A 22,721-nucleotide genomic window follows, 5' to 3' on the forward strand; every position below is an offset into this window, starting at 1 on the left:
GCGGTGGCACACGCCTTTAATCCCAGCACTCGAGAGGCAGCGCCAGGCAGATCTCTGCAAGTTCAAGGCCAACCTGGGCTACAGGGCGAGATCCAGGACAGGCACCAAAGCTACACAAAAACCCTGTCTCGAAAAACCAAACAAAAAGAAAAGGCGGAGCTGCGTACTTCACAAGGAACTTGAAGAGTAAGTTCCACGTGGGAGCTCCGCCCTCAATCACCACGCCCACACCAGACCACGCCCCCTGCTGTCATTCAGTGGGGTGGGGAGCCGCTGCCGCCCGCTTTGCCTTAGGGGGCGTGGTTAGAACGTCTGTGGCGTTCCTGCTCACCAATGAGACGGCAGGGCGCTGCACAGGAAGGGGTGGGCCTCCCAGGTATCAAAGGGCGGTGTCCGCTTTTCTATTGGGTGGCGTGCGGTTGTCAAGGAAACCGCAGTGCGGGGGTGGGGCTTTCAGGTGGGGCGGGGCTTCGGGACGCCGAGGCTCTCCGTCAGCTGACCCACCGCCATCTTGGTCGCCATTTGCGAGCGGCCCTAAGCTGGGAAGCGGGGCGTCTGTGGAAGCGGGCCTCACTCGCCGCCCCTCTCCTCGGACTGGTCTCCGGCCGCAGCCGTCGCTCTGGCCTCCACGTCGCCCCTCCCGCGGCGACCGGAAGCTCAGCGCGTCGCGCGCCTGAGGCGCGGTCTCCGGGTCCCCGCGCCTCCCGGGGCCGCGGCGGCGGCGGCGGCGGCGGCGTTCCCCTCGGAGGCCGCAGCCCGCGGGCCGCCGCGATGGCCCTCAAGATGGTCAAGGGCAGCATCGACCGCATGTTCGACAAGAACCTGCAGGACCTGGTCCGCGGCATCCGCAACCACAAGGAGGACGAGGTGAGCGGGCGCCGAGCGGGGCCGCCGGGCTCCCCTGCGCAGCCTGGGGCCTCCGGCCCGCCCTGGAGTCGCCTGCCCGACCCCGTCGCCATTCCCGTCCTGCCAGCTCGAGAGCTGCGGCGGCCCCGCGCGGCGTCCCTTGGCCTCCGTTGAGCCCCGCCGCCCCCGTCGTCCTGAGCAGACCCTGCCCGGACCGGCCCCGGTGTCTCCGCTGTCGTACCCGGGGGCCGCTCCCTGAGTCTGGTGCAGCGAGCCCTGCCCCAGAGGTTCAGGTGTTTGAGGTCTTGCAGTTGAGTGCCACTCCTCGAGCCTCAGTTTACCTGCTTGGAGGGGATCTGGCCTTCCCACGGGCTGGCGCAGACACGTGCTTAGGCAGAGGTTCTTCCGCCAGAGCTTGTTTCTGGTTTATCACATGTTGAGGGGTCGGGACCCTCCCGGGGTCTGCAGGTCTCCCATGGAGGAACCCCCTTGTCAGTCGGGAAAACACAGGTCCAGGGTGCTGTCCGGGGCTTACTTGGGAACCCTGCCAGGTCTCAGTTCCTGTCCCCACATCCCCAGAACTAACAGTGTTTGCAGCCTGAGTCCCCGTAAGCCAGTGAGTGACCCAGGGGTGTCCTGGACTGGGGAAGCCTGGCTTCAAAGCTGGAAGCTCAAAGAAGGCAAAAGTCAGGGTGTAGAAGCGATTTTTCCAGAAGTTAAGCTGTGACCGCGAGCGGCGCTTCCTTTCCTCCCCCCAGCCTGTGACCTAGATTAAGGAAGAAGTGAGATAGTGGCCGCCTGATGCCTGGCTCTGTGGAAGGACACAGGCCTCCACAGGCCTCCTCCTGGGCAGGAAGGCCATCCTGCAAGAGGGCGTCCATGACAGGTACCTGCTGGCCCCGGCTGCTGTTTGGCAGAGCAGGAGGCAGGCCCCTGCCTGGGGCAGTCGTCTGTAGCCCCTTCCCTGCTCCCCCGCCTTGGTCTGGTTTGGACCTTCCCTGCTCCCCTGGCTACTCTTGCCGTGGAAATAGCTGGTTGGCTTGCACTTTGCTGAGAAGCTTGAAATTTCCTCCGTACTCTCTTGTGGCCCTCTCCGCTCTGAGAGAAAGGGATTCCACATTCCTCATGCCTCCTCATTCAGTGAGTGGCCTCTGGGAAGCCTGTTGCATGACCCCGAGGAGAGGTCACACTCTAGTTTTTGTACCTTGAACAGGCTCTAGCTAGGGACATAATCCAGGCTGGCTTGAAGCTCACAATTTTCCTGCCTCAGCCTTCCCAGTGCTGGGGTGACTGATTTTGGGGGAAGTGTGCCCTGTCCTCAGGGAGCCTATGTTGTGTTTTGCTCTTCACGTCCTCCCCCACCGCCAAGGCGCATATCTTCATTGAGAATTGGTGTGGATGGGCTGTGCCTGCCCCGCGGGTGTCCATGGAGGCACTTTTTTTGAATTGGTGCATGTTATATGTAAAACGTCAGGTTTTATTACACTCTCACGCGTGTATACAGTGTGGGAAGTGCTTTCAGTAGTGCAGAGCTAGGCAGGTCGAGAAAGCCCTTCAAGTTTTCACATGGCCTCCGCCGCTGCCTGGCTGGCTGGCTGGCTGGCCATTCTGAGATTTTGGTTGTGAGCCCATCTTTAACTGCTGAGCCATCTCTCCCACCCTGGCTGGTCAGTCACTCCTGCTCGGGGACCATTGTCAAGGCTCTGAGTGTGTTGTCGGGGGCTCACTTCCGACTGCAAGCACTCTCTCCTTTGGGGGTGCTGATGCAGTGCAGTGCCAGCTGGCCAGCTTTGCTGCAGAAGCCATGCAGTCGGTGACCATCACTTGCCCAGCTTTATTTTTGGTTTTCCGAGACAGGGTTTCTCTGTGGAGCCCTGGCTGTCCTGGAACTTGCTCTGTAGACCAGGCTGTCCTTGGAGATCAACTGCCTTTGCCTCCTGAGTGCTGGGATTAGAGGTGTGTGTCACCACTGCCTGGCTCTCTTTTAAAGATTACTTTCCTTTATGTTACATGTGTGTGTCTGTGTGGGTTCCTACAGAGCCAGGTGAGGGCATTGGATCTGCTGGAGCTATAGTTACAAGTGGTAGTGAGCCTCCAATGTGGGTGCTGGGAACCAAACTCAGGTCCTCTGCAAGACCAGCCCTCTTAACTGGTGAGTCACCTCTCTCTTGTCACCTCCCTCCGGGGGAGACTACGGGTACTTGGTAGTGCTCTATGGGTAAGCTACATCCTATGTAACCCTGGCTGGCCTCTAGCTCACTCTGATTTGCCTGCCTCTGCTTCCTGAGTGCTGGCATTAAAGGTGTGCTGCACTTATCCTCGCTTAAAACTTTTTTTTTTTTTTTGGTTTTTCGAGACAGGGTTTCTCTGTGCAGCTTTGCGCCTTTCCTGGGACTCACTTGGTAGCCCAGGCTGGTCTCAAACTCACAGAGATCCGCCTGGCTCTGCCTCCCGAGTGCTGGGATTAAAGGCGTGCGCCACCACCGCCCGACAAAACTTTTATTTTTTTAAAAACACACATTTGGTGTTATTAAATAAAAACAGAAAGCATCCTTCCCAGTCACCTTCTCCGACTCCTTCAGAGCAGCCACTCCATCTTAGGCATGAGGCCCTGGCCTCTATCCCAGGTACCTGCCGAAAGTTAAAAATGAAAGCAAAACAAAAAATCCCTAGAGAGCTTACACTGCAGAGTCCCCCTCCCTGCCAGCTACCCTCTGCACTGCCCCTGGAGTGCGTTTCTCTGCAGTCAGCCAGGTCTCCAAACCCCCAGCTGCGGTTAGCTCAGCTCCTTCTCCTGTAGGTTTCTCTGGGCACTGGCCGGTCTGTGCGGTGCAGTCAGGCCAGCCCGGCTGTTTCTGAGATGCTGATGTAGCTGTCTCATGGGGTTTTAGCTGTTCCCCTCTGATGGGAAGCTCCACAGGTCAGGTGGAGATGTGTCTTTCCTCTGGCAATGTCTGTCAAGCCAGGAGTTACAGATTTCCAGAAGATATTCCTTGCCTGTATTGGTACTGCTCTATTGTCTGCCTCTTGGAAGTTTCTAGGACCTTCCAGAACCGGAAGTGCTACCTGGTGCTTGTGGCACCCCATTAGTGACTGATGGTGGCATCCCAGATGAGTCTCTCAGACCTCCACCCTTGCTCAGGAAGGAGGTGGATTGACTCCACTCATCTGTGCTCTGTGTGCCAAGGCCACTACCATTCTGCTCTAGCTAGTGACCAGGCTTCATTCACCACCATAGCCTGGCCATGTTGGACTTGGCTACCACCATGGCATGTTTCTGTCTAGCCACTCACAGGACTGTGCCACTTAAAACCCAGGTGTGTGCAGTCCTGTCCTTGGTCAGCGGCTGCTCCAGGTCCTGCATTGGACTTTTGCTTGTCATAAATACTAGCGAGGCTCTTTGACAGACTAGGATCTCATGGTTGTTTCTGAGACTTGAGCCCTGAGGTGACCTGTGCCTGAGGCTGTCGGTGTCCTTTGCTCTGCCTTGGCCATTCTTTTCCTGCTCATTCTGTGCCCAGCACAAATGGCTGATGCGCGTGTGTTCTCTCTCTCTCTCTCTCTCTCTCTCTTTTAGACAGTGTTGCTGCGTTGCCCAGGTTGGTGTTTTTGTGGCACTGGCAGTTCGGGGCCAATTCTAGGCTTGTTCTTTACCCCTGAGCCACATTCTTCTAGCCCCTCACTAGGGGATTTTAGGCAGGTGCTCCACCCCTGACCACGCCCCCAGTCCCTCACTGGGGGATTCTAGGCGGGGCTCCACCCTGACCACGCCCCCAGCTCCTCACTGGGGATTCTAGGCGGGGCTCCACCCTGACCACGCCCCCAGCCCCTCACTGGGGGATTCTAGGTGGGGCTCCACCCTGACCACGCCCCCAAGCCCTCACTGGGGGATTCTAGGCGGGGCTCCACCCTGACCACGCCCCCAGCTCCTCACTGGGGATTCTAGGCGGGGCTCCACCCTGACCACGCCCCCAGCCCCTCACTGGGGGATTCCAGGCGGGGCTCCACCCTGACCACGCCCCCAGCCCCTCACTGGGGATTCTAGGCGGGCTCCACCCTGACCACGCCCCCAGCCCCTCACTGAGGGATCCTAGGCGGGGCTCCACCCTGACCACGCCCCCAGTCCCTCACTGGGGGATTCTAGGCGGGGCTCCACCCTGACCACGCCCCCAGACCCTCTGGGGATTGTGGGGGGAGCTCTACCTGAGCCACACTCCCAACCCTCTCTTTACTTTTCACTTTGAGATGGGGTTATGCAGAGTTGCCCAGGCTGGACTTGACCTCAAGATCCTTCTGCCTTAACTTCCTGATTAGCTGAGAGGACAGATACTGGACCCTCTTTGGATTCTGTTCCCTTTGCTCAATTTACTTGTTTGTGCAGAGGCTTGAGCTCCCCCTAGGGCTTCTCTTTGTAAGTTAGACTTCCTATCTGGGTCCCTGTCTGGGTCGCCAGGGCTGGGACTGGCACCATTTAGTCTCCACTTCCCCTTACTTCCCAGGCTCCCCATGCATCTGCATTCCCTTGTCTGTGTTGCAGGTGGAGCTGCTTCTCCATCTCTTGGTTTCTCCACTGTAACCATGGGAGCCACAGCTCCTGGCTCAGTCTTGCTCTGACTTTGGGTGACTTGGGTGCCCTCAGGTGACTTTTGTCCACCAGAGATGCCCATGTACTAATTGTGAGACCTGTGGACATGTGCCCTCCAGTGGCAGAAGGGACTCTGCAGATGGGATCAAACTGAGGACCCTGATCTGGGCATCGTCTTGGATCATCTGGACCCAGTTTCACCGTTGGGTCCTCTGAGGGAGGCAGGAAGGCAGGGGAGAGGGGCAGAGCCTGGGAGACTGCTGCCGGTTCTGGGGGAAGGAAGGAGCCTTGAGCTAAGGATGTGGAACCGCTGAATGCTGGAGCAAGCAGGATGTGGGTGCTCCCTAGAGCCACAGGAGAGCGACAGCCCTGCCACGTCTAGACAGTGTAGCCCAGGGAGGCTCCTATGGCCTATGAGGATATGCCCACATGGACCAATTCCTAGCCTAAAGTATGCCTGGCTCCCAGAACGTGAGCTACATTTCTTACCAGCCCCTCCAGCCAGCTTATGAGCAGGCTGGTACAGTCCTTATTGGACACTTGAGTTTTTCTGTGTTTCTTATGACGGGCGCCCTTGCCAGGCTTACCTAGGGACCCCGGATTTCAGCACTCAACCAGGAAGTACAAGCTGGGCCATTGGTTACTGCCTGGCTTCTCTGGGTTTGGCAGCCCCCTCTTTCACAAAGCCAGCTGGCATGGAGCAGACACCTGGAAGAAGGCCCAGGCAGGCTGTTCCACCTTTAAGGCCAGCCTGGGCTACACAGTGATGAGCAAGCCTTGGGCTTCTTCCCCAGCACCACAAAAAAATCTGGAGAAAGTGTGTCTGCCCTGGTTTTGTTTTGTTTTTCCTTTTATTTTTCTTTCTCTACTTCTACTATGTTGTTTCAAGGGGTCAAACTCAGCGGGTCAAGCTTGGTTTTCATTTCTTTTAGAGACAGGATCTCACACTGTAGCCCAGGCTGGCCTCAAACTTAGAGATCCTCCTGCCTCCATCCACCTTTTAAGTACTGGGATGACAGGATGCACCTGGAGCTGCAGGAGAGACCAGTCCAGGCCACAGTTTCCATGTAGAGGTCGAAGGACAGCTTGCAGAGATGGTTTTCAGGAGCATATCCTTGTTGCTGTTGTTTTTATTTTGTTTTGCTTTGTATTTTAGGATAGGGTATCACTTTGTAGCTCTGGCTGTCCTGGAACTTGTGGACCAAGCTGGCCTTAAACTCACAGAGATCCACCTGCCTCTGAGTGCTGAGGTTAAAAGCGTGTGCCATCCTGCCTAGCAGGAAGGAACATGTCTAAATCTGGCTTCTTTGGGCACATGCAGTGGGGAGACTTGCATAGGCAGGAACTGGCAGAGGCACGGGTATCTCATGATGGTTGGGATAAGGGGGTGCATGTTTGTACGCCATGGGCACATAGTGCCTGCAGAGGCTGGAAGAGGGTATTGGATCCCCTGGAACTGGGATTAGAGACATTGTGAACTACCATGTGAGTGCTGGGATCAGACCCTGGTCCTATGGAAGAGCCCCAGTGCCCTTCACTGCTGAGCACCTCTAGCCCCGTGCTGCTGCTTGAATTGGAAGTTTCTTTTCTTCTTTCCTTTTTTTTCCCCTTATTTTTGTTAGTTTGGTTTTTCGAGACAGGGTCTCATTATGTAGCCCTGGCTGTTCTAGAACTCCCTTTGTAGACTAGGATGGCCTCAAACTCACAGAGATCCTCCTGCCTCTGCCTTCTGAAGTGCTGGGATTAAAGGACTGAAGTGTGAGTTTCTTGTCCCTCACCAGATGCTTGGGGGGAGGGGCTGAGTCGCTGTTTTGAAAACTATTTTCCTTCTTGTGTTCTCTGTTTCTTCTGGATTCATACCCAACAGCCTCAGCTCTAGCTGTAAAAATGCACTCGGTGAATTACTTTACATCAGTCCTCACACTCGTGTCTGAGGCAGTTTCTGTTGTTGCTGTGTGCACAGGTGTGCTCCTGAAGTTTCCGTCTCCACCTCCATCTTGATGTCAGAGCACTGGGACTGCACATGCACTGTTGTGATTGAACTCAGCATGAGCAGGGCTTTACCCACCTAGCTATCCCCCACCTACCCTTTTCTTTTTTTCTTTTTTAAGATTTTTTTTTTTTTAGTGTCTGGGTGCTCTATCTGCATGTACACTTTATGCCAGAAGAGGGCATCAGATCCCACTGTAGATGGTTGTGAGCTACCATGTGGTTGCTGGGAATTGAACTCAGGACCTCTGGAAGAGCAGTCAGGGCTCATAACTGCTGAGCCATCTCTCCAGCCCCTCTTGGTTTCTTTTTTAATTTGGGTTTTTGAGTCAGGGACTTTGCTATGTAGTCCAGCCTAGCCTGGAACTGGAGGTAATCAAGCTCCTGCCTTGGCCTCCCAGGTGCTGTGATTCAGGCTTGCCCCACCAGACCTGGGTTGTGGGGTCACTTTAGGTTGTGTTAGCAGTGGCCTTCCCTCCTGAAAACCAGGAGATTATTACAGGGACTGAGAACATCCAGCTTCTGAGTCCTGCTGGAAGGCTGCTCTTGAGTATTTGGGCAGGCATCCCTTGCCAGCCTGAACTCTGGCACTCGTGGAGTTCCTACTTGGTTTCCTCTTCAAGGCCCACCCTACCTCCAGCTGAGGGTCCATCCCTTCCACAGAGGGCTGGCCTTGAGTTCTTTCTTCCCCTTTTCAGTCAGGCTTTGGAGGGAGAGACAAGGTCATTCCTGCAGCAGGGTGGTCCGAGGATCCCTGAGTGGCATTTAGTTACTTGAGGCGGGCTGTGGTGACACTTGTTCCATTGGACTCAGTCTAGATCATAAAATATTCAGGGAAGTACTCGGATTAGCCAGGCATGGTAGCCCATGCCTGCCATTCCATGGGGATCAGGAGTTCAGTGCCAGCCTCAACTGCATTTCATGTAACTGGGTTACAGGAAACCCTGTCTTGAAACATACAAACCCAAGAGAACAAAATAAATAAATCTTGTTGAGAGGGTGCTGAACACCTATGGTTCTTCCTGTGGCCCATGCTAGGGACAGGATGCCCTGGGCAGTGGTGGTCTCACAGCAGTCTGTTAGGTTCGCTTCACAGGGCGTTGGGATGGAACCTGCTACCCACACATGCCCACGGGGGTGAGGTGGGGGTTCTGGGGTTTGACAGCTCTGGAGTGTGTCAGCGGGGGCGGGGGGGGGGGGGCAGCCCTGGTGGCGGCTGCTGGTTCCACTGTCAGGTGACAGCCAGGTTCCTGGGCAGATGTGGTGGTCCTCCATACCCTGCTATGGCCACACCTCAGCACTTCCCCCAGCTCCTGCTGTCCCGGGGACTCCATTTGTGCTTGTCTCGGAGTGGGGTAGGAGGCACTCCCAGGGCCCACATCTGACCGTCTCTGGACTTCGTGCCTCAGTTCTCTTGGGTTGAACCGTCTGGCCCAAGAAGTTGTTTTAGATTTGCTGAGCTTGTGCCGGGCGAGTGGGGAGGCCAAGGGCGAATGCCAGTGAGTGGGGCTGTGCAGAGCAGCCCGTAGGAGGGAAAGGGGTTCAGTGGGCCCTGTAGCAAGGGTGGGTCAGAGAGGTGGTCCAGAATAGTCTACCTTCCCCAGTTGAAACCCTGTCTCCTAGAGCAGTCCCAAGCCTCTCCCAGTTCCATTGTCTACTTCCTACCTCTAGGTTCTCCTGTTGTGGATAAACAGTGCCCAGTTGGCCTTTGACACACAGCTCAGGACTGTGCGCTTGCCTGAGGAACAGCAGCCCTGGTTCAGGGCTCTGCAACCAGGCTGGCTCCACCTCTCCCTCCGTCCCCTGCCCACCTCCCTGAGCACCTGTGACAACCTCTCACTGGCCACACTCAGTGTCCCACCATCACATTACTGTCTCCCACCCAGGCCAAGTACATCTCTCAGTGCATCGACGAGATCAAGCAGGAGCTGAAGCAGGACAACATCGCTGTGAAGGCCAACGCTGTATGCAAGCTCACCTACGTGAGTGCCTCCCCCGTGGTCCTGCCTGCCTGTCCATCTGTCCACCACACATTGCTGCTGTGTGCAGTACAAGGTTCATGCAGAGTCCTGCCTGGTGTTCCTGTGGCTGGTGCAGGCTGAGTGCGTGGCAAGTGCTGAGGAGCCTGGCTTCTCTGGGTTTGGCAGGTGTAGGTGGATATGGCTGCCCTCTGCCCCTTTCCACCTCAGGTTGGGAGGCGAGGTACCATGCTGATTGTCAGTACTGGAGTGTGCCACAAGGCTGTCAAAAGGTAGTTCACCAGCCATTGTAGGAGAGCGTGCCCTTTTCTGTTGTACTTATTTTCTGAGACAGGGTTTTTCTGTATTGTAGCCCTCCCTGGCTGTCCTGGATCTCACTCTGTACTTGGCCTCGAACTCACAGAGGTCCACCTGCCTCTGCCTCCTGCGTCCTGAGATTAATGGCATGGGCCATCATTCTAGCTCTTTTTTAATTTTTAGAATTACACATTCCTTTCCTTTCTTTTCTTTGTGTGTGCAAGTGTGGCATGGTGCTTGTATAAGGGTCGACTTGCAGGGCCTGGCTTTCAGTTATTTGAATGGCGGGACTCAAACTCAGGACATGGGGCTTGGCAGCAGGAGTTTTTACCTGCTGAGCCTTCTTGTTAGTCCTCTTGCTTTTAGAACAGTGTTTGGATTGAATTCAGGGTCTGATAACCTTGAGGCAAGTGCTCTAGTAGGCAGCTACAACTTACTTTGTTGTTGTTGTTTTGTTTTTTGTTTTGTTTTCTGAGACAGGGTTTCTCTGTGTAGCCCTGGCTGTCCTGGAACTCACTCTGTAGACCAGGCTGGCCTCGAACTCACAGAGATCCTCCTGCCTCTGCCTCCCAAATCCTGGGATTAGCAGTGTGAATTACTATGCCTGGTTATTTATTTATTTAATTATTTTTGTTTTGTTTTGTTTCGAGACAGGGTTTCTCTTAAGTTTTGGTGCCTGTCCTGGAACTTACTCTGTAGACCAGGCTGGCCTCGAACTCAGAGATCTGCCTGCCTCTGCCTCCTGAGTGCTGGGATTACTGGGATTAAAGGCATGCGCCACTGCCACCCGGCTACTTATTTACTTTTTTTTTTTTTTTTTTTTTTTTTTTTTTTGGTTTTTCGAGACAGGGTTTCTCTGTGTAGCTTTGCGCCTTTCCTGGAACTCACTTGGTAGCCCAGGCTGGCCTCGAACTCACAGAGATCCACCGGCCTCTGCCTCCCGAGTGCTGGGATTAAAGGCGTGCGCCACCACCGCCCGGCACTTATTTACTTTTTAAAAGGATTTGTTTTAATGTTTATTGCTCTATAGCTTGTGTATTTTTACACTGTGTGTCTGGAGTTGGCTTGACTCTCCAATCCTTCTACCTCAGCTTTCCAAGTGCTGGGTCACAGATGACCGTAGCTGCATGTGCCCTGCTGTGGGGACTTCACTCAGTAACACCATGTTCTCTGCTGTGAGTGGTCATGCTCTTCAGTGCTGTATGAACTTGTTTCCTTAGACTTTGATATGCCATCTTTCTCCTTGTTAATTGTTTAAAGTGCTGGGTTGGAAACCCAGTCTCTCATGTTCCAGGCAGGGACTCTTCTGCTGAGCCACCCCTAACCCCTCACTGGGGGATTCTAGGCAGCCCCCCCCCCCCCCCAAGCACGTCCAGCCTTGTCAGAGTCATTTGTTAGAAAGAGAATATAAAATCCACAAGGGTGTGCGATGGATGCCGTTTTCATGTTCACACTGAATGCGCTTGTTCTTCCACCTGTGCTGTGCGTGCTCCGATTGTGGCTGAGACCGTTGCCCGGTGTCCCCTGAGTACAAACCACTGTGGTTGCCCTCTTAACAGTTACAGATGCTCGGGTACGACATCAGCTGGGCTGCCTTCAACATCATCGAAGTCATGAGTGCCTCCAAGTTCACATTCAAGGTGAGGACCCAGAGCACCTGGCAGGCAGGTGTGCTGTGTGTGGAATTCCTGAGGGAGGAGGGCTCCTCCAGCAGGGGTGTCCTTGAGGGGGTGTCCTGTGGCCAGTGCTTCTGCTGTTGAAGGGAGACAGCCTTCCTTCTGCCAGTGGGGAGGGTCTGAGAGAGATGGGTGTCCGTGGCTTCCGCCTGGAGGACAGGTGGGGTGCCAACTGCCCTGCACGCTGCCCTCTGTGCCTGCCGTCCTTCCAGCTGGCCGCCGCACGGTACGGCCGGCGCAGTGCCGAAGGGCTGCCTAGTTACAGTGGCTCCTGCTGTCCTCGTCCTTGCAGACACCAGCCCCTCCATCAACACTTCCATAAGCAAGGGAGCTGCTGTTGCAGAAGACAAAAAAAAGCAAAATGCTGGGTGTGGCAGCATGCTCCTGTAATTCTAGCACATGGAGGGCTGAGACGGGAGGATTACTGTGAGTTCTACCCAGTTTGTTACCGTATCTTAAACAACAGCAGCAGAAGAGAACACCAGCATGACAAGCCTGCTGAAGGGTCACCCTGTTCTCTCAAGCATTTGTCGGCCATATCGAGCCCCAGGATGCCCAGCTGTAATCCCAGCGCTGGGGAGACTGAGGCAGGAGGATTGCATATTGCAGGCCAGCCTGGGCTACAGAACATAAAGCAGGCACTTCCGTGGGTTTCGATGTACCAGCCTCTGGGCAGCTCAGGGCTCAGAGCGAGTCCATGGCACTAGCGAAGCTTAGACTTTTTCTGTCTGAGGGGGTTAGGAAAAGACAGTGACACTGACTGATCGTTTCCTTCTGTATTTATCAGCCTCTTCTGATGGACTGACTGGGCTGCACTCAGCTGGCTCCAAGCCTGTGCGAACAGCCGTGCAAAGGCATAGTTATAGATTGTTACATAAACATAAAGTAGTTCCTCATACCAAGGTCCCTAACCTTAACTTATTTACATGTCACAGGCCTCCATGGCCCTAGCCCTTCGCTATGCATTGTGTGCAATACACAAGAATACAAGACCCAGGTGTGCCTGAGCTGTCCTGTGACCAAAGTCATGGGATGACCACAAGGCCCCCTCAGTGAAACATCATTGTTCTCCATAAGGATTCTTTAAGGTCAAAGTACTTTTAAAAAACCATCCGTTCATTCAACTCTGTATATCCCATACAGTCACTTTGGTAAATTCCTACGGAGTGCAGTTAACATGTTGTTCATCTCCCTTACATGATTAAAAATAAAGTCATCCCAATACCCCATATAGATTTACAGCTAGGAAACTTACTGCAGATCCACAGAGCATGAGCAGACAAGAAGTATATTTTCACAGACAACTCCCTTGCAGCAGGGCATATACCAGGCTACCAAACAAGCATTCCTACTGTCTGTCTGGAAAGTTAATCTTACCAGGGATCCTAAAGGAATCACAAACCTAAACTATGTACATAAAAGATAGATCCTTAGGGTGTGTACCCACTTATCCCTGCTTCCCTTTTTTGTTGTTTTTTTAAGATTTATTTATCACATATACAGTGTTCTGCCTGCATGTGTCCCTGCAGGCCAGAAGAGGGCGCCAGATCTCATTACAGATGGTTGAGAGCCACCATGTGGGTGCTGAGAATTGAACTCAGGACCTCTGGAAGAGCAGGCAGTGCTCTTAACCTCTGAGCCATCTCTCCAGCCCCTCATCACTGGTTTCTTGTATCTGGAATGGAGGGCTGGAATGGGTACAAGGACACAGACCTGTGCCTGTCTTTTAAGCATTAATGAGTTAGGGCCAGCCTGGCTGCCGCAGAATTCAGTTGGTCTTTAATCGTTAAACTGAGCTCTCATCTAAAGCAGCTTCTAAGGTGGAGCTCAGAGGTCTTAGCTGAAAAACGTGTCTTTGTACGGACTTTTATTCATCAAGGCTCTGTATAAGATAACGTTACTGTTATCAATTAGAAGGTAAAACTATCCAGTAGTAGGGGATGTTTCCAGTGAGAGAAACACATTACCTTACCTGCGGTGGGGAATTTCCCCACACCCAATTCACCACACAAAGCCACGTCAGGAGCCCACGGGTGGTTGCCTCCTGGTGGGCTAACACCAGAACCTCAGTTGTCACCTGCTGCCCCCCCCCCCCCCCCCCCAGCTACCGGCAATTCACACTTTGTGGGTTTTTTGTTGTTGTTGTTGTTTTGTTTTTCAAGACAGGGTTTCTCTGTATGGCCCTGGCTGTCTTGGAACTTGTTCTGTGGACTCAGATCCTCCTGCCTCTGCCTCCCCAGTGCTGAGGTTAAAGGTGTGCGCCACCACTGCCAGGCTTGACTCTGGTTAGTAGGGATGGCTGTGGCTTTTTATACTGTGGACTGGCTTCTTCGAACCCCCTGTAGCTAAGATTGTTCTTGAACAATAGTCTTCTGCCTCTGCCTCCTGAGTGTTGCCATGACAGAGTGTGCCACCCTGTGCCACAGTAGCTGACCAGCACTGCTGTCCCAGGGGCTGCGATACCTAGTTGTGGGGTCACTGTCATGGCGAGTCATTTCCTGCCTAGCCTCTGCTGGACACAGTTGGGCTAGACACTGGTCCCTTTTGACTTTTTCCCGTTACCTGTTTAATTTCATGCATGAATGCGCACCCAGCCTCCAAGCAAGTCCCTAAAGAGGGACAAAGTGGTACATCATCAGAGTGAGAGCCAGGGGTCTGCCTGCGTGTGCAGCAGTGTGTGTGGACCTGTCTGTACGTGCTGGAAGGGGCATTAGGGAGGATGCCTTGGAGCTCTGTCCCAATGCCTGTCCCCCTCAGTAGGAGCTCCTGGAGATCCAGGTGCCCCCCTGCTGGCACCCTGTGTCTACACGGTTTGCTGGGTGCTCCTGGTGGGGCTGCAGTGGCCCCACGGGCTCCTGGTGGGGCTGCAGTGGCGCCGTGGGCTCCGGGTGGGGCTGCAGTGGCCCCGTGGGCTCCGGGTGGGGCTGCAGGGGCCCCGTGGGCTCCGGGTGGTGGGTCTGCAGTGGCCCCGTGGGCTCCGGGTGGGGCTGCAGGGGCCCCGTGGGCTCCGGGTGGTGGGGCTGCAGGGGCCCCGTGGGCTCCGGGTGGTGGGGCTGCAGGGGCCCCGTGGGCTCCGGGGGGTGGGGCTGCAGGGGCCCCGTGGGCTCCGGGTGGTGGGGCTGCAGGGGCCCCGTGGGCTCCGGGGGGTGGGGCTGCAGTGGCCCCGTGGGCTCCGGGTGGTGGGGCTGCAGTGGCCCCGTGGGCTCCGGGTGGCTCTGACTCTGTGGCTCTTGATTCTGCAGCGTGTTGGCTACCTTGCCGCCTCCCAGTGCTTCCATGAAGGCACCGATGTCATTATGCTGACCACCAACCAGATCCGAAAGGTAGGCCCTGATGCTTTCCTGCCACTCAAGTGAGCCACAGAAGGCAACCGCTGAGGGCTGTGTCAGTGGTGCCTCCTCTGCCTAGGGCAGCTTTTCAAGGCCGTGTTACTGCTCATACCCTGTGTCTCAGCAGGCATGAGCTATCACACTCGGGCAGGCTTGAGGCTGGAGCTTTGCACATGCCGCTTCCCCACTCCCTGCTTAGTGCTGCTTAGTACTGCAGGGCAGCCTCCTGTACCTCCACCTCCACATTGGGTTCCTCCAGGCTGACCTGGCTCTTAGGAGGCTCCCAGTGCCTGTGGATGTCCTTGACCACGCCCCACCCCTTCCTGCAGGGTGATGCTGCCCCCTCAGTGTGTGGCCAGCCCATTTATAATATCTGTCATAGGGCACACCCCTGTGTTCACAAATGCTGGAGTAAGGACAGGACCCCTGCAGCGTGAGCTGGGGGCTGGGACTGGGGTTTTAGGAGTGTTTGTGGGCAGGTGTCAGGTGGGGTGAATAGGTGGGAGCCACAGCAGCATAGGCGGGTTCATGGTGCTAATGAGGAGGCAGCCTGGCTGAGGGTGGGGCTGGAGGTGCAGGGCTTTGTGGTGCCATGGCTGCAGCCACGGGGGTAGTGTGTCTGGGTTATGGAGTCCAGCAGGAGGCCTGGGTGAGCCAGAGTACTTGGAGGAGCAGATCCTGGGCTGGCCAGACATTTTGAGAGGAGCAAGGGTCTATGTGACTAGGTTCTCTTGGGAGCAGCAGGGGCCCAAGTGGGTGGGGCCTTCTAAAGGAACAAGGTCCTGGATGGGTGGGCCTTGTGGGAAGAAGCCGAATCTGAGAGGGCTCTGAGAGGGAACTGGGCTCTAGGAGGAAGGGAAGTGGGCTGCATAGGTGATTGGGGTTGGCTTGGGGCTGACACCGGCTCTGGCTACATCAGCATCTAGCTGTCTGTGCGCCTCCAGTGTGTGAGGCCTGGGGCTAGGCCTCTCTCTTGAAGAGAAGGTTGGAGTTACTGCTGTCCTCAGCATTTGCTGATGTCCTGGCAGGGACCCGGTGTCTCTGCAGCAGGGACTTGTGTGCCGACTGAACACAGGCACAGATCCCAGGCCTCCGCAGTCCCTGTGCGGCTTTAAAACAGCCTGGATCCTGGGGCTAGGACTCTCAAGGCCGAGCTCCAGGCCCTTCCGGCTCCTCTCCCTGTCTTCCTGATGCCTTTCCTATTAGGAGGAGGGCGGTACTCTTGCTGCTCACTGCTGCTCCCCTGTCCCTGTGGGAGTGACACTGAAGTCTGGCCTCTGAGGACAGGGCTGAGCCTAGCTTCTGAAGCTGTTTGAGCCCACTGCACAGGGAAAGGCCTTAAAGGTTACAGTGTTGTGTTAATATCACTCAGTGTGCCCGGTGTATCCTCGACATACACAGCTGGGAGCCCTTAGAAAGTGGGTGTGGCCCCCACAGGATGAGCCCTAGTGTCAGGTGCCCTGCTTTAGTGAGAGCGGGGGTCAGGGCACCAGAAGTTGAGGGGTGGGGACAGCTACCGCCTGGGTCTTCTGCCTCAGGTCCCCTGCTCATTAGAAGGATGAACTCAGCATCGGTCCAGAATGTCCCTAGTATCTTCAGGGAGTGGCTGAGTAGAAGCAGGTCCCTACAGCGTTGCTGGGAGCTGGGCAGTCCTTGCCTAGGAGTTGAGACTTACAAAGTAGCCTCTGTCCCCAAGGAGCCCAGAGACCTGTTGGCTTCCATGCAGAGCTTTCTGGTCCTCTGCCTCCGACCTGTGTCCCAGTTCCTGTTGATGACAGCAGAGGAGCTGTGAAATGCCCCCTCATGCTGGGATGCAGGTGGCTGGGATGCAGACATCAGATAGTCCCAAGGGACTGCACTGACACTCTTGCCGTCCCCTTGCAGGACCTGAGCAGCCCCAGCCAGTACGACACTGGAGTGGCACTGACTGGTCTGTCCTGTTTTGTCACCCCAGATCTTGCCAGAGACCTGGCAAATGACATCATGACCCTGGTGAGTTTGTGTGTGCCCGCACCACCCCTTACCTTCATCTGGTGATACCCAGAGTTGAGCCCTCGCTCTGAGGAGACAGAAACAGGCCCTTGAAGTGGCTGTGTGTAGCTGGGGTGGATGGGACCGAGCAAAAGTCAGCCTTGGGTTTGTCCCCTGAATCCTGCCTGGTGGTCTCAAAGTCCATCAGTAAGGAGGGGGGAGCCCGCTGTCCCATCCAAATCTCGCAGATACCTGTTGCAAACAGTAAACAGCTCCCCTGGGACCCACCATGCCCATCTGCCCCTTTCTGTGGTGACTGCAGAAGTGTGGCTTGTGAGGCTTTTCAGATAGTTGCCAGCCCTGTGGACTAGAGAGCATGCAGGGCCTGCCTGGAGCCTGATGAGATAAGGGTACCCCTGCCAGTTCAAGTTCCGAGACTGACCTGGAGGAGGCTGGAGTGAGGGCAGCCTGGAGACAGGGCCACACGTTATAACCAGACCGGCTTACAAGAGCCTTGCATCCCTCCGTGGGTCCAGGACATCTAATGTAGGAGGGAGGCCGGCCTGAGCCAGGCTAACATGGAAGCTGGGGGCAGCAGGACCTGCTTTAGGTTGGTTGGAGGGAGTGAGGTGTGAAAGAGTCAGAGGTGCTGGGTGACTCCCCGGGCAGGTGAGTTGCCGACCACCCCAGTGTACCCACAGATGTCTCACACGAAGCCGTACATCAGGAAGAAGGCGGTGCTGATCATGTACAAGGTGTTCCTCAAGTACCCCGAGTCCCTGCGTCCTGCCTTCCCCCGGCTCAAGGAGAAGCTGGAGGACCCAGACCCAGGTTGGTGATGGGAAGTTCTGCCTAGCCAGCTCCTGGGAGGATGGGAGGGTGGGGGAGGATGGGAGCCATGTGGGTCCCCACTGCAAATCTCCTTTGATCCACAAGCCACAGTACACTGAGTGAGTTGAGACTCCCATGGCTCCCAGGGCCCGAGTGGATTGTCAGGTGCAGGGCAGCAGCTTGCTATGAGACCAGTAGAGCCCAGGGCCCTGGGAGCTATGCAGCTGTGGCGAGTGAGCGAGCGAGTCAGTCCTGCCATCCTCCACCTCTGCAGAGATGACTGAGAAATACACGGTGCTATAGACCTTAGAGCTATCCCAGGAGCCTTGAGGGCCTGGTGAGCATGTGGAGGCTTTAAATGCCATTTGATTAAAGTTGTGGTCATTTAGGATTTGAGCCCAGGAACATCGCTCACGATGACACACACAGGTGAGTGGCCACTGTGTCCCTCACAGGCTTGTCCTGGGAAACCAGAACACATGGAGGCCTCCTAAGAGGAGCACACTTGGCAGTGGAGCAGGTCCTATGGCCCGGGACCACGTTTTGCAGTGACCACACAGGCCCTTGGAGCAAAGTGTGCCAGGAGATCCCTAAGACTGGCATACAAGGGACTCACTTGGCATTTTGTACATGGGGCAGATGAGTGTGCAGGTTCTGGGTGTGTTCACAGCAGGGGCTCAGCCTCCCAGCTTGTGGCTGCTGGCTGGCAGCCTGTGGAGCCAGGTCCCTCCCCGCCTCGAACGGAAGAGAGAAGGCCAGAGCACCACTCAGCTCTGCAGTGAGCTTGCCCACATGAACCAGGCGCTCGGGTCATTTCCGTCGTGGTGGCTCCTGGTTACCTAAGGAACTTACTTGGCAGGCCAAGGCAGGAGAATTCTAATGGCAGCCTGGGCTGTAGGCTGAGACCAGAGGCTGGGGCTCCCTCAGCACATGCTAAAGCCTGGATCCCATCCCCAGCTCCACATAGAGCAGGTATGGTGGCACATGCCTGGCAGTGGAGGCAGAGGGTCAAGAGTTCAAGGCCAGCCTGCCTCCGTGAGACCCTGTGTCAGAAAAAGTGAGCTGCTGAGCTGCCAAGCACTCCTTCCGTCTCAGGGACGCGGCTCTTGCTGCGACTCCACTAGACAGGACAGATTCTCCACTCCTGTGTGTGCACGTGGGTATCCGTGTGTGCGTCTGTGAGCGTGCGTGACTGTTCGAAGGCAGGGTGTTGTTTAGCCCAGGGCTGTGTGAACCTTTCCCGCCATCCTACCCCAGCCCTGCCGCCAGACTGGGCAGCAGTGACAATCCAAAGAAGCAGTCCCACAGGTCTGCTCGCGTCAGCACGGGCAGCTTGTGGGTGTAGACCACTGTGGAGTCGCCCTCCCACATCAGTACCCAATCTCAAGAGAGCAAAGGGCCAGGCGGTGGTGGCGCACACCTTTAGTCCCAGCACTCAGGAGGCAGAGGCAGGAGGATCTCTGTGAGTCCGAGGCCAGCCTGGTCTACAGAGTGAGTTCCAGGACAGCCGGGGATACACAGAGAAACCCTGTCTCAAAAACAAAACAAGGGACTGGCAAGGTGGTTCAGCAGTTAAGAGCACTGGCTGCTCTTCCAAAGATCCTGAGTTCAGTTCTCGTGGTGACTCACAACCATCTCTATAATGGGATCTGAAGCTCTCTCTGGCATGCATGCAGACAGACCACTCAGCACTCATACCTAAAACAAAACAAACAAAACTCAGAAAGCAAGAGGATGATGTACAGTTGGAGAGAGGGCTTGGCTGTCAAGGGCACTGTCCCCTCCTGCAGATGACCCAGGTTCAGTCCTCAGCACCCACACTGCAGCTCACAGCCTCCTGGAACTCTGCATCCTTCTGGTGTGCACCCCTGTATACCTGTGGTGCACAGGCTTACATGCAGCGAACACTCATAACAAATAAGTGTTACTTAAAGGGGTGGGAGTGTAGATAAACCATTTCTGTCCTGAGCAGAAGCAGTGTGTCCTTAGAGCAGTGCAGGAGCCATTCACTGTACCACATGCTGTGTGCATGGTGACAGTCACCAGTGTGTCCCCAGGCTTTCCAGTGAGCCCTGTACCACAGGTTCTTATTGTTCAGGGTATCCCTGTAGCTGGGGAATCCTCCTTTGCTATGGTGGGGATGTCCGGCTCTTTGGTTACTGATGGGGACATTCCCTGTAAACAGGGATGCCCTTGTTGACAGAGATATCACCTTGGTAGCAGAACATCCCACTCCTTGCTGATGTGGACCCATCTCCCGGTCCTTAGGGGTGCAGTCTGCGGCTGTGAATGTCATCTGCGAGCTAGCACGTCGCAACCCTAAGAACTACCTGTCCCTGGCCCCGCTGTTTTTCAAGCTCATGACATCCTCTACCAACAACTGGGTCCTCATCAAAATCATCAAGCTGGTAAGTGCAGAAGGGTGGGGTGTGTGCTGGGCCTAGATCCGCAGTCTGTGGGTATCCCAGTGACCACAGCACCCCTGTCCCTGTAGTTTGGCGCCCTGACTCCTCTGGAGCCCAGGCTGGGCAAGAAGCTGATTGAGCCGCTCACCAACCTTATTCACAGGTAGGTACTCCTTGACCACCATCCCTGGGCACCCTCTACCGAGGCAGTCTATTTAGTCTGTTTTTTTTTGTTGTTTTGTTTTTTGTTTTTTGTGACAGGGTTTCTCTGTGTAGTTTTGTGCCTGTCCTGGAACTCACTCTGTAGACCAGGCTGGCCTCGAACTCACAGAGATCCGCCTGCCTCTGCCTCCCGAGTGCTGGGATTAAAGGTGTGTGCCACCATTGCCAACAGGCCTGTTTGGGTTTTTTTGAGGCACATTTCCCTCTATAGCCCAGTCTTGCCTGAAATTCACAACAGTTCTCCTGCCTCCTGCTGGTTGTACGTGCACACCTCTACACTTAGCTCAGTCACCTTTCACTTGTACTCCACACACCCAGCAGTGCGTTCGTGTCGCCCTTTGCTCTCCTGGGGCCCCAGCGCCATGTCATGTCCCCCTGGACTGACCCTCTGGAAGGGTGGCCTAGGAGGAGCTGCAGGCCATCATTACATGCAGGGCAGGGGTGGGGTGGGCTGGGGCTCAGGAAAAGTTAAAAGTCTTGGGCTGCATTCCCTGCCTGAGAGGACCATAGTAATCACCATGATGTCCCAGGGCTTTAAAGGGACAGCAGTAGTGCTGTTCCCATGGAGCCCAGCAGTGACCTTGTGTGTGTGACACTGTCTGGGCTGGTCCTCACACTCTCCTCTCTCTCAGCACCTCTGCCATGTCCCTGCTCTACGAGTGTGTGAATACCGTGATTGCAGGTGAGTGCTGACCGTAGCCTGCCAGGAGGGTGCTGGTATGGGGGCGGGGATCAGCCGTCCTCTTGAGCTGCTATCAGGCTAGGAGAGGATGCAGGCCCTCTTGCTGGAAGGAGCTGAGAGGCCTGAGCTGCCTAGGACCCAGAGCATCTGGATGAGGTGGCTGCCTCCTGCCCAGGTCCTCTTCCCTGGTGCTGGTGCAAACTCAGGTCTCTGCATGGCTCATCTCCCAGCTCTTCCTCAGGCCTCTTTGCAAATCTGAGAGGTTAGTCTCCCCGGTGGGGACAGAGCCCAAAACCAGCACATGTCTACCTGGGAGGCAGCGTCCCACTTTTCCAGGCTTCCTCCAGGCCCCTGCAGCAGAACTGAGCTGAGATAGTCCTGTCACCCAGAGATCACGTAGGAGCAGGGCTTTACAGGCACAGGGGATGGAGCGCAGTCCGCAGCACTGGAAGGCTTTACAGGCACAGGGGATTGAGCGCAGTCCACGGCACTGCAAGGCAGAGACAGGCAGACCCCTGGAGCGCAGTCCGCGGCACTGGAAGGCAGAGACAGACAGAGCCCTGGAGCGCAGTCCGCGGCACTGGAAGGCAGAGACAGGCAGAGCCCTGGAGCGCAGTCCGCGGCACTGGAAGGCAGAGACAGACAGGCAGAGCCCTGGAGCGCAGTCCGCGGCACTGGAAGGCAGACAGACAGGCAGAGCCCTGGAGCGCAGTCCGCGGCACTGGAAGGCAGAGACAGGCAGAGCCCTGGAGCGCAGTCCGCGGCACTGGAAGGCAGACAGGCAGAGCCCTGGAGCGCAGTCCGCAGCACTGGAAGGCAGAGACAGGCAGAGCCCTGGAGCGCAGTCCGCGGCACTGGAAGGCAGAGACAGGCAGAGCCCTGGAGCGCAGTCCGCGGCACTGGAAGGCAGAGACAGGCAGAGCCCTGGAGCGCAGTCCGCGGCACTGGAAGGCAGAGACAGGCAGACAGAGCCCTGGAGCGTAGTCCGCGGCACTGGAAGGCAGACAGGCAGAGCCCTGGAGCGCAGTCCACGGCACTGGAAGGCAGAGACAGGCAGAGCCCTGGAGCGCAGTCCGCGGCACTGGAAGGCAGAGACAGACAGGCAGAGCCCTGGAGCGCAGTCCGCGGCACTGGAAGGCAGACAGACAGGCAGAGCCCTGGAGCGCAGTCCGCGACACTGGAGGGCAGAGACAGGCAGAGCCCTGGAGCGCAGTCCGCGGCACTGGAAGGCAGAGACAGACAGAGCCCTGGAGCTTGCTGGCAGGCACTTGAGTCAGTCAGCGCACTCCAGGGCCAGTGAGAGACCCTGTCCCCAAAAACCGGGTAGGAAGGATTTCAGAAGATGCCTGCCGTCCACCTTTGTCTGCACACACTGCACACAACATACCAGAAATTGAGACTTAGGACTTGGGCCCAGCGCCCTTGGGCTTGTGATTGAGCATGGCTATCCTGCGTGGGTGGAGGGAGCAGAGGAGGAAAGGTGACATGAAGGTGTGAGCCCCCAGGTGAGGTCTCAAGGCCACAGTGATCACAGGAGAGTCCTCAGGACTCACACAGCCACCTTTTCGTGACAGGACCTAGCTGTCAGCCACAGGAAGAGCAGGCAGGGCTTCTAGAACTCTCCCTGGGAGTCAGGTCATGCTGTGTCTTCAGCCACAGGCTGGTGATGTGTGGATTGTCATCATCCAAGAGCTCCCCAAATCCATGAGGTCTTGGGGGCTGCTCTGCAGCATAGGTCTGCACTCCAGAAGTCCGAGAGGAACAGGGACTGTGTGTGAGCCTGTCTTCGGTACCAGTGTTTCAGGCCCAAAAGTTGCTCCTGTTTGGGAGGGTGGGGGACCCAGGCTGGCTCCCCAAGGCCCAGGCGGTACAGCTGCCTTCTGAACACACGGGCCTCCTGTGAGCCAGC

General features: G+C 56.0%; 1 protein-coding gene across 2 annotated transcripts in view; it reads left to right on the plus strand.

Annotated features, from left to right (window-relative positions):
- Positions 1-541: 541 nt before the first annotated feature.
- Positions 542-22,721, plus strand: part of Ap3d1 (adaptor related protein complex 3 subunit delta 1) — a 37,905-nt gene continuing 15,725 nt past the window's right edge. The window contains exons 1-9 of one of the 2 annotated variants that reach the window (XM_052747134.1): positions 542-867; positions 9,307-9,402; positions 11,256-11,336; positions 14,615-14,695; positions 16,586-16,693; positions 17,374-17,503; positions 19,772-19,911; positions 19,998-20,071; positions 20,763-20,812. In XM_052747134.1, the coding sequence (XP_052603094.1) occupies positions 772-867; positions 9,307-9,402; positions 11,256-11,336; positions 14,615-14,695; positions 16,586-16,693; positions 17,374-17,503; positions 19,772-19,911; positions 19,998-20,071; positions 20,763-20,812 (856 nt within the window). In that variant the 5' untranslated portion in view covers positions 542-771. Of the gene's footprint in view, positions 868-9,306; positions 9,403-11,255; positions 11,337-14,612; positions 14,696-16,585; positions 16,694-17,373; positions 17,504-19,771; positions 19,912-19,997; positions 20,072-20,762; positions 20,813-22,721 lie in introns of those variants that run through there. The other variant, XM_052747135.1, reaches the window with a different exon arrangement.

The sequence above is a fragment of the Peromyscus californicus genome, unplaced genomic scaffold (genome assembly GCF_007827085.1).
Source record: "Peromyscus californicus insignis strain IS unplaced genomic scaffold, ASM782708v3 Scaffold_1__1_contigs__length_55948999, whole genome shotgun sequence".
In the NCBI taxonomy this organism is placed as follows: Eukaryota; Metazoa; Chordata; class Mammalia; order Rodentia; family Cricetidae; genus Peromyscus; species Peromyscus californicus.